At 43.6% G+C, this 11,592-nt stretch overlaps 1 protein-coding gene across 1 annotated transcript in view; it reads left to right on the top strand.

Moving 5' to 3' along the window:
• The window catches only part of sema3h (sema domain, immunoglobulin domain (Ig), short basic domain, secreted, (semaphorin) 3H), a 36,280-nt gene that overhangs the window by 14,936 nt on the left and 9,752 nt on the right, over positions 1-11,592 (top strand). The window contains exons 2-8 of the mRNA XM_023990794.2: positions 31-185; positions 3,550-3,612; positions 3,811-3,930; positions 4,834-4,927; positions 5,390-5,509; positions 5,700-5,845; positions 6,068-6,182. Coding sequence (XP_023846562.1) covers positions 31-185; positions 3,550-3,612; positions 3,811-3,930; positions 4,834-4,927; positions 5,390-5,509; positions 5,700-5,845; positions 6,068-6,182 — 813 coding nt within the window. The remainder of the gene's footprint in view (positions 1-30; positions 186-3,549; positions 3,613-3,810; positions 3,931-4,833; positions 4,928-5,389; positions 5,510-5,699; positions 5,846-6,067; positions 6,183-11,592) is intronic.

The raw sequence follows: 11,592 nt of genomic DNA, 5'->3' as shown, positions 1-11,592 counted from the left end.
TCTCTCTGTCTCTTTGTCTCTCTCTCTCAGAGCTGGTCCAGAATGGCCGTCTCCTGTCCCTGCCCCTGGCGGCGGGGGACGTGCACTCTCTGCTGCCAGACGAAGATGGCCGCCGTCTGTACGTGGCCATGAAGGACAACCTGCTGTCCACAAGCCTGGACGACATCACACAGAACCCCAGCAAGGTCAGACTGCCTGGCTCTCTATAGGCTTCTCACACTACTGAGCCGAACCAAGCTGTACTGAGCTGTCCTGGTGACACAACCACCATAATTGTTAGAACTTTGTTGAAAAAAAGATGATTTGAAAAGCAATTATCCAAACCACAGTCTGGTTCTGGTCTGCATGATTGTGTGAAAGAACGGGTAATGGATTCAACACAATTACTTACCCACACTTACACTCCCATGAACACATGTATTGATCCAGCTCCACTCCTCAGTTAGGAAAACGTTAACTCCTAGCTGGTTTTCACCGTAACCCAGAGAATCTTGTGAGAGAATAGATGTTAGGGGCTGGATGACTGTCAGTCACTGTTGGTTGTCCAGTGTGCATGGAGAAAGTAATGTAGAGGGATAACTACGCTCAAATTGATGGTAACCAGAATACGGAGGAGTAAGCCACCGCCAGCTGTCCAGCGTCCCCTCCCTCTTTCCATCAAGCCTCCTGTGTCTCTCAATCCCTCTCTTTCAGACTAACACCACCTGTAATACACAGCGATCATCACACTTCTCCACCTCTCTACTGTATGTACCCGTGCCCACTACCAATCACAGCCTCTCGTTCCTCTCCCTTTCCATTTCCTCCCGCTCAGACTTTCATTCCAATACACATAGACACACATTTACACAGGGACTCTCTCTCTCTCTCTCAGACTCTTTCCCAGACGGGAATAGCCCCGTATTGTATAAGTGAGGGTTTCATTCTAAGGTCACCCCTGTTCCGATTTCTGCCTGGCAGGAGATTGACTGGAGCGCTATGCTCCCACTAATAACACCATCCTCTGATCAACCAACCCCTCAGGCATTCCTATTGCATGAGTCCCTCACCGCCAGCCCACATCACACACAAGGACGGAAGAGCTGTGCGTGTGCGGGCGTGTGTGTTTGTGTCTGTGTGTGTCTCTCTATGTGCAAATGTGACCACTCTCTCCAACTCTCTATTTACCCATGTCCACTACCAGCATCATCCTAATTTCTCTCCTTTTCCATATCCTCCCTCTCTTCCTTTACTTTTTTTATCCAGTTCCTTTTCAGTCCTTCGCTAATTGAATTGCATGTTGCACAGGGATTAGTGTCGGGTCTATGCATTTCCACATCTTTGTCCATGTGACAGAGCATAGAACTAGTTATATAAAACTCCCATCCAAGACATGGTATTCGTCACAGATGGTGGGTTTATATATGCCCAGTGAGAATGCTGATGGCCGCCCAGTCTACTCCCCCCTCTGGTATTCAGTGATAGCATTTACTATTTAATTAGGATCCCCGTTAGGTGTTGCGTAGGCAGCAGCTACTATTCCTGGGGTACAGGCGGAAGTAAAGCATATCGTCATATACGAACTTTGTGCATCATACACATGTATGGGGTGGCAGGTAGCCTAGTGGTTAGAGCGATGGGACAGGAACCGAAAGGTTGCTAGATTGAATCCCCCGAGCTGACAAGGTAAAATCTGTCGTTCTGCCCTTGAACAAGGCAGTTAACCCACTGTTCCTAGGCCGTCATTGTAAATAAGAATTTGTTCTTAAAACTTCTTCCGGATTGGTGGGTCCCCCCCGTGGGACGGTTGAGCTAATGTAGGCTAATGCGATTAGCATGAGGGTGTAAGTAACAAGAACATTTCCCAGGACATAGACACACCTGATATTGGCAGAAAGCTTAATCTAACTGCACTGTCCAATTTACAGTAGCTATTACAGTGAAATAATACCATGCCTTTGTTTGAGGAGAGCGCACAGTTTTGAACATGAAAAGTTATTATTAAACAAATTAGGCACATTTGGGCAGTCTTGATGCAAAARTTTGAACAGAAATGCAATGGTTCATTGGATCATTCTAAAACTTTGCACATACACTGCTGCCATCTAGTGGCCAAAATCTAAACTGCACCTGGGCTGGATTAATACATTATGGCCTTTCTCTTGCATTTCAAAGATGATGGTACAAAAAAATACAATTATTTTTTTTCTTTTTTTCTTTGTATTATCTTTAACCAGATCTAATGTGTTATATTCTCCTACATTCCTTTCACATTTCCACAAACTTCAAAGTGTTTCCTTTCAGATGGTACCAAGAAAATGCATATCCTTGCTTCAGGGCCTGAGCTACAGGCAGTTAGATTTGGGRATGTCATTTTAGGCGAAAATTTAAAAAAGGGTTAAGAGTTAACTGACTTGCCTAGTTAAATAAAGGTTAAATAAAAATAAATAAAATACATGTATTGCTAGTTTGAGTTACCTGAGGTGGGAGAGAGTTCCCTGTAGTCATGGCTCTGTATAGTACTGTGCATTCCCTAGCCTCTGTTCTGGACTCCTGGTAGCATGTGTGTATGGGTGTCTGAGCTGTGTGTTAACTGATTGTACAGACAGTTTGGTAATTTTAATATGTCAATACCTCTTACAAAGACCAGTAGTGATGCAGTCAATCTCCCCTCTACTTTGAGCCAGGATAGACTGCCGTTCATGATATTGATGTACCTGTAGGCTTACAATTAAGAGCTGGCGAATATACGTAGCAATATAGTCCACTAGCATCCTCGGACATTTTCCATTGAAGTTGTCAGAACCAGGTGGTTTGTCATTATAGATAGACAGCAATACTTTATTCACCTCTTCCACACTCACTTTACAGAACTCCAAATTACAATGCTTGTCTTTCATTATTTGGTCAGTTAAGCATGAATATGAAGGCTCAGAGTTTGTTGTTGGCATGTCATGCATAAGTTTGCTAATCTTGCCATTTAAAAAGTCATTAAAGTTGTTGGCAATATCAAAGGGTTTTGTGATGAATGAGCCATCTGATTCAATGAAGGATGAAGCTAAGTTTGCCTTTTGGCCAACTGAAGGTACTCCACATTCTGTACAATCATCGTTTATAAAATGTACCTTTTGTTTTCGTAGTACAATTTCTTCTTCTTTTTTTGTTGTTTAGTCACATAATTTCTCTTTTTACAGTACGTTTGCCAATCGGCTGTACAGCCAGATTTATTTGCCATCCCTTTTGCCTCYTCCCTCTCAACCATACAATTTCTCAATCCCTCATCAATCCACGGGGAATTAGCAGTTCTAACAGTCTTAATGGGTGTATGCTTATCAGTAACTGGAGCTTTAAAAATCAAAAGCTGAAATGAAGAAAGAAACATCTTTATCTTATCACGTGATCTCTGCTACGGCCCCTAAATGACTAACTCAGTGGACATGCTGTGGAGGTTAGTCATCTATGGTGGCATGATATCACCTCATCATGGTAGCATGATACCAGATCATCATGGTGGCATGATACCAGATCATCATGGTGGCATGACAACTATACTGTCTCTTCCTTTTTCAGCTCTACTGGCCAGCAAGTCCAGACCGGGTCCAAGAGTGTTTGATGGCTGGAAAGGACCGGGAGGTGAGGGGTTACCGGTATAGACACACACACAAACACACACACACACACACACACACACACACACACACACACACACACACACACACACACACAACACACACACACACACACACACACACACACACACACACACACACACACACACACACACACACACACACACACACACACACTCCTAACTCCAATCCCCCTCTACAGTTGGAGTGCGCTAATTTCCTGCGAGTGCTGCAGCCCTATAACCAGACCCACCTGTATGTGTGRGGAACGGGAGCCTTCAACCCTCGCTGTGCCTTCATCCCTACCGCCGTCTTCCTCAAGGTAAAGCCACACACACACACACTCCTTCCTCACCCAACATGCGTACACCCGGGGGTCCCCCAGGAATATATTGAGGAAAACGGATGCCTATCTCAAGCTTTCTCTCTCTGTCCTTCTACATCTGTCCTATATACATCCTATACCTGTGTGTTCTGTCTGACTAAAGGCCTAGCTGTCTGCCCCTATAGCTGCGCTATCTGTTGCTACACCTACTATGTGTACTGAACTGTGTACCCCTATACCCCGATGCCTGCCTATCCTATGCCTCCGAGTGTTTGCCCCACGTCTCAACGATTCTTAGCTAAACTCCCGTGCTCTTCCTCTTTCTCTTTCTTCTTTCACTTTCTCACACACTGTCTTCAGGTCCCCATGTGTGCTGGTGTCTGTGTTTCTGGGAGAAGGTGCGAAACCCATGAAAGGGGCTTAGACTCCTGAGCAAGGACACGAGGGGACGTGATGCTTTGAGAGGCCAGCGGCGCTGCCTCCCTCGCATTGCATTTCACAAATTTTTCACCCAAATATTTACAGAGATTACTGCCTCCTTAATACACAAGTCTGGGAGAGTTTTAGAGTTGTACTGTACATGAGTTATGTGCAGGGGTGGACTGGGACCAAAAATCGTCCCCTGGCATTTTGAACACCCCGGACCATTTAATTTTTTTTCTTGACGCCCCCATTATTCGCCAGATAATGATAATTTTACGTTAAAAAAAAACAAGACAGACATGGCCACTGGCTAAACATTGACAAGCCCATCTGGCATTTGCCCGTAATGGTCATGTGGATGGTCAGTCTTCCCCTGGTCATGTGGCAGTAGTGTGTGTCCATGCGTGAGTGAGTGCATGTGTGTGTATGTGTGTAGAGTGTTTAAATTGTGTCTATTCAATTCTGTTTCTTTGGCAGTCGGAGCAACAAACTCTATCATTTGGACAGACTGAATGCGGGAAGGGAAAGTGTCCATATGATCCGCACCAGAGAACTGCCTCGGCCATTATTGGTAAGATCACACACAGTATGTCTGTGAGCAAATGGCTTGTGTGTGAGTGAGTTCATACTAATACGAAGACCTGTTTGATGTCCTTATAGGTGTACGTCCAGTGTAACAGATGTATAATGTACTCTCCATGCGTTGTGTTTTCACAAAAMAAATAACTTCGGCCAGTAGTCCCAGTTGAGCATCATTTATTTCTGTTGTTAAATMGGAAACAGCACGTTAGTTGTGCAGGGCTTAACAGTYTTGATGGCTGTCGATGGCAAAATCTGTAGCATGAAGACAACTGTGTTAGCCGTGGCTTATGTGACCATGACATCGGTGTATGCTAGCTAACACAATTATTTACAGCAATCATATGCCAAAGCACATCCCAGAAAGCCCTTCGATAATGACGTGTTTGTGCGTTTTCCATGGGTACGCCTATATAGTGTGTTGGATAATGTGTTTTTCTGTATCCGTGTCCAGATGGGGAGCTGTATGCTGGGATCTCATCTGACTTCATGAGTCGAGACTCTGCCTTCTTCCGCAGCCTGGGCAGTCGTCATGTGATCCGCACCGAGCAGTACGATTCCTCCTGGCTGCAGGGTAAGGAAGTGTATAAATTAAACAATAAAAACTCAATCATTTATCTTTGTTCTCTCTTTCACTCTTACTCATCAAAATATTTCCCCTCATTCTCTCTAATTTGTAAACACATTTTTCACACCCTCTCTCTCTACTTCTCTCCCTCTCTGTCTAAATTGTAAAATCTCTCTTCTCTKTCGCTCTCTGTCAGATGCCCAGTTTGTTAAGGTGGCCTGGATGGCGGAGACTGATAACCCAGAGGATGATAAGGTGTACGTGTTCTTCACTGAGCGGGCTCAGGAGGCAGAGGGGGCTGCTGGGAAGGTGCTGTACTCCAGAGTGGCGCGTGTTTGCAAGGTAAGGATCTCTACGTGCCTGTGTGTACTGGTACCAAAGTGTGTGTGTGTGTGTGTGTGTGTGTGTGTGTGTGTGTGTGTGTGTGTGTGTGTACACGTAAAATGAGCACGTCCACTTGTGTGTTTATCGATGTGCCTGTATATGTGTGTTTGTTTACCGTCTTACCATCACGGTTGCTGTCTATGTCGATAGTGACATCTATTCTAATCTGGGTGTGTACAGAATGACATCGGGGGCCAGCGGAGTCTGGTGAACAAGTGGAGCACCTTCCAGAAGGCACGTATCGTGTGCTCTATCCCTGGACCCGACGGGATACAGACTCACTTTGACCAACTACGTGAGTATGAACTATCAACTTTACCTCGCTCTTACTGACCAGTGACCACACACACATGACCATAAGCTCACTGACCATGAGCATCAATTCACCAAGTGAAACACAAACAATCGCACTAAAGTTCAACAGACATTCCATAGGTGAATGGTGTTGAATCTCAGTAAGACAGCAGTGGAGGAGGGAATGGATATTGTATAGACTGTATTGGCRCTACAGCAGCTACGGTGCCTCTTCAGAATGTATTCACACCACTTCACTTTATCAACATGTTGCTGTGTTACAGCCTGGTTAAAACATTTATTCAATTGACATGTTGTGTCACTGATCTACACACAATACCCCATAATATCAAAGTGGAATTTTGTTAGTGTGTTTTATTTATTTTTATGAATTAAAAATGGTAAGCTGAAATGTCTTCAGCCAATAAGTATTCAAACCCTTTGTTGTGGCAAGCCTAAATAAGTTCAGGAGTTAAAATGTGCTTGACAAATCGCATAATAAGTTGCATGGACTCATTCCGTGTTCAATAATAGTGGTTAAAATGGTTTTGTGAGGTCTACCCCATCTCTGTACCCCACACACATAATTATCTGTAAGGTCCCTCAATCGAGTAGTGAATTTCAAGCACAGATACAACCACAAAGACCAGGGGAGGTTTTTCAATGCCTCGCAAAGAAGGACACCACTGATAGGTGGATGTGTACAAATATAAGCAGACGCTGAATATATTCCTTTGAGCGTGGTGAAGTTATTAATTGGGCTTTGGATGGTGTATCAATACACTCAGCCAGTACAAAGAGACATGCGACCTTCGACTGCTTCCTAATTCAGTTGCCGAAGAGGAAGGAAACAGCTCAGGTATTTCACCATGAGTTGTGATATGAGAAAACTGACGATGGATCAACAACATTGTAGTTACTCCACAATACTAACCTAAATGACAGAGTGAAAAGAAGGAAGCATGTGCAGAATAGAAATATAACAAAACATGCTTCCTGTTTGTAACAAGGCACATAGCCAAACCTAGTTGCCTCATGGGTTGAATGTTATTCATATTTTTCAGAATTTCAGAATTAATAAACAAGCTGCCGAAAATCCGGTGCTTCTATGTCAAACGGTTTTGTTATATTTCAGTCTTCTGTGATGTATATAACGTGTAATATTGAGATTCAAATTCTAACTTAATACATTACAACTCGATATCTGACATGGTGAAGGTGTCTTCTATTTTTAAGTCCATAACCATGTGTGTGAGGTGTATACTTCTGTTTCAAAATAGATTTGTTTAAGACTACCAATAAACACTCTGTGTGACCCTGATTTAGCCCACTGCAGTAAAAGGTTATTACGTAATAGTGCAAAAAATTTGGCAAGGACATTTTTAACTTTTTTGCACTGAATAAATAAGTGTTTGGTTTGGGGCAAATCCAAAACATCACTGAGAATCACTCTTCATAATTTCAATCATGGTGGTGGCTGCATCATGTTATGGGTATGCTTGTCATCGGAATAAACGGAATACAGTTATAAGCACAGGCACAATCGTAGAGGAAAATCTGGTTCAGTCTGCTTTCCAACKGACACTAGAAGACAAATTCACCTTTCAGCAGAACAATAACCTAAAACACAAGGCCACATATATACTGGAGTTGCTTACAGAGACGACATTGAATGCTCCGAGTTGCCTTGTTACCGTTTTGACTTAAATCGGCATGAAAATCTACAGCAAGACTTGAAAATGGCTGTCTAGCAATGATCAACAATCAACTTGACAGAGCTTGAAGAATTTTAAAAATAATAATGGGAAAATATTGTACAATCCAGGTGTGCAAAGCTCTTAGGATACTTACCCAAAAAGACTCACAGCTGCAATCGCCACACAAGGTGGTTCTACAAATGATTGACTCAGGGGTGTGAATACTTTTGTATTCTGTATTTCATTTTCAACAAATGTGCTAAAATGTATAAAAACATGTTTTCACTTTGTCATTATGGGGTATTGTATGTATGTAGATGGGTGAGAAAAAAATGGATTTAATCAGTTTTTGAATTCAGGCTGTAACACAACATAATGTGGAATAAGTCAAGCGGTATCAAATGCATTCTGAGGGCACTGTATGTAGAAGTGAAGAGTCTATGTTTGGCCTACAGAAAGCTTAGTGTTTCTGATCATGCAGCCAGCATAACTCCACTCCACCCTGGCTTGTGGTATTCCACTCTGTTACCACGGTGACCAGCAGCCCTGTCCCTTTACCCGYCTCTGCCTTTGTAGTACTTCAGCACTAGTCGCCCTGGCAACTACTATGAAGTCTCTATTAGAGAGCATTTAAGGGTCTAGCACTACCCTTTCTGGGATCTCCCGTTTTTCAAGTCTGTGTGTGTTTGTGTGTCTGTGTGTACACGTGTGTCTATGCTTGTGCATGCACTCTCTCATCGCTAGTTTTATGGGCCATAGAGTATCAGTCAGTGATGTGATCAGTTGTTGGCCTCGCTAGAAGCGAGACCGAGAGACAGGACCGTTCCGTTATCACATCTGTTTCTGTAAACACAACCAGCCAGTAAAATAAACAATACCCCCCCCCCCCCCCCCCCCCCCTCTGGGGTTATACTGAGGCAAAGTGAACCACACACATCATAACACATACACACACACAAACAAACAAACACACACACATACATACACACAAACACAAACATACACACATCACACACAGACGACTCCCTGTCCAACCCGTCTCAGCCAGGACAGTGAGTAGGAAGATGAACGTAAACATCCCCGCACAACAACCTGCCCCGGGACACGTTGCAACTGAAAAGATCCCATCAGCCCAAGAATGCCGCCGGTGTTGTGTTTACGGCACGCTCCGTCGGCCAGAAACACTACGAATCGCATGAGCGCCTTGTTCGGGCCCGGGTCCCTCATGTTGAAGGAGCCAGGCTGTTATCGATGCCGGAACTTCTACAAGAATATTTGGGTGTCAACTTTAACAAGAGCCACTATCCTGGCAGGTCATCAGTGTTTGTACAGGTGAAAGGGATTGTTTACAGTCTGGAGCACTCAACCATCAGTACTTATTGAATACATTAGTTCCTAATCCTCCTACAGTCAGAATAAAGTGTTACCAACTGTAGTCTTTGATTGAAAGCTTATGAGAGACATGGTTAGCAGTGGTGTAAGGTACTTAAGTAAATATAGTTCTACTTAAGTACTTTTTGGGGGGTATCTGTACTTTACTATTTATATTTTTGCCAGCTTTTACTTTTACTCCACTACATTTCTAAAGAAAATAAMGTACTTTTTATTCCATACAGTTTCGTGACACCCTAAAGTACTCGTTACATTTTGAATGCTTAGCAGGACAGGAAAATMGTCAAATTCACGCACTTATCAAGAGAACATCTCTGGTCATCCCTCCCTACATCCCTACTATCTGGTGGACTCACTAAACATAAATGCTTCGTGTTGGAGCGTGCCCCTGGCTATCCYTAAATTAAAAATWAAAAAAATCGTGCCGTCTGGTTTGCTTAATATAAGGAAGGTGAAATGATTTATACTTTTACTTTGACTTTTGATACTTAAGTATATTTCAAACCAAATACTTTGACTATTACTCAAGTAGTATTTTACTGCGTGACTTTCACTTTTACTTGAGTCATTTTCTATTAACTTATCTTTACTTTTACTCAAGCATGACAATTGGATTCTTTTTCCACCACTGCTTGTTAGCGAAGCTCTCAGAGTATCGGAGTATAGTAAAAATGTTTGTGTTTTAATAGGCCTACATATAGATATCTAAAATGTCTTTTGAATGTGTTCATCAGTTGGAAACATTTGAAGGGCGTATCTGGCCAGAAGCCCATAAACAGACGTATAAAGCCAGGAGAGATGGAATTCCCTGGCGTGTTACTGTGTTGTTATTCAGGACAGTCATACCATCAGTTTGGACCGGGAGACACTAACTGTTTGACCACAAAGTTTAGGTTAGACCGAAGCAGAGGACAACAAAYTCTTGAGGAGTTCGGGGTTTATAGATTTCAATGATTTAGAGGAAGTTGGTGAGTGTATATGTGTGTGTGTCGCTGTGTGCGCCCACATCCTAGTCCCTAGATGGCCTAGCTCGGATGAGGGAATAGGAGGGGTGGAGAGTTGAGGAGAAGGTTATTTTCTGGGATAAGGCTGGGGAAGATAGGGGCTAGAGCTGGAGGGGTGTGGGCAAGACAAGGATATCTCCCACCGGGGGAACAGATCTTTTTGTTTAGAGGAACTGACACAAGTAGAGCCCTCGGGAGAGAAGATGAGACACAGACAAAGAGAGAGAGAAAGAACGAGAGGGTTGGGAGGACAAAGTGAAAGACAAAGCAATGTAATTGGAGGAGAGACTTCAAAAGGTGGATTTGAGAGATAAACGGAAGATGGTCGTTCAGACAGAGAGAGAGAGAGAAAGAGAGAGAAAGTAGGATGAAGATGTGTTGGATAACGAACAAAGGGAGAAGTATAATGTAGGAAAAAGTTTATGCATTCTAGGGAGGGTTTGAGAGAGASAGAGAGTGAGAGCAGAGCCTCTGCAGCATGGTGTACCCAGAGTCCTCTGCTGTGTGTTGTGCCCTGGGCAATGCGGCGGCATTTGTGTGCGTGCTGCAGTGTGTGTATGTGTGCAACGTTGTGTGTGTGCAGTTTGGACACACCTACTCATTCAAGGGTTTTTCTTTATTGGACTATGTTCTACATTGTAGAATAATAGTGAAGACATCAAAACTATGAAATAACACACATGGAATCATGTAGTAACCAAAAAAGTGTTTTAGATTTGAGATTTTTCAAAGTAGCCATCCTTTGCCTTGGTGACAGCTTTCCACACTCTTTGCATTCTCGTGTGTGTGTGTGTGTGTGTGTGTGTGTGTGTGTGTGTGTGTAGGCCCTCCCTGCCACGCAGCCAGCCTCTCTGCCTGTCTGTCCCCTAAGGCCCGCACTGTCCTCTATCCCTTCCCCACGACACAGTCAACTACTGACCAAATACATGACACGTGTACATGTACACATACAAACATGGATATGTACACGCCACACAGTACGCGATACACGAACACACATGCATAGAGACGCAGGAACGCACGCGCACATTAACACATGAACGGACAAACGCAAAGCCCACACACACACACAGTATGTATGGTGGGCTTGTATTTGAGTGTGTGGGACACAGTAAAGCGTATTATTACTCTTACATTCCTCTTGTTCCTGCTGCTTCATGTGGTCTAGATGGGATCAGACTGGTGGAAATCTCATCACACCCACCACACACACACACACACACCACACACAACACACACACACACACACAACACACACACACACACACACACACACAACACACCACACACACACCCACACACACACACACACACACAC

This window comes from Salvelinus sp. IW2-2015, linkage group LG7 (genome assembly GCF_002910315.2).
Source record: "Salvelinus sp. IW2-2015 linkage group LG7, ASM291031v2, whole genome shotgun sequence".
In the NCBI taxonomy this organism is placed as follows: domain Eukaryota; kingdom Metazoa; phylum Chordata; class Actinopteri; order Salmoniformes; family Salmonidae; genus Salvelinus; species Salvelinus sp. IW2-2015.
Note: the sequence above shows the minus strand (reverse complement) of the source record. Positions and strands in the feature narration are given on the sequence as shown.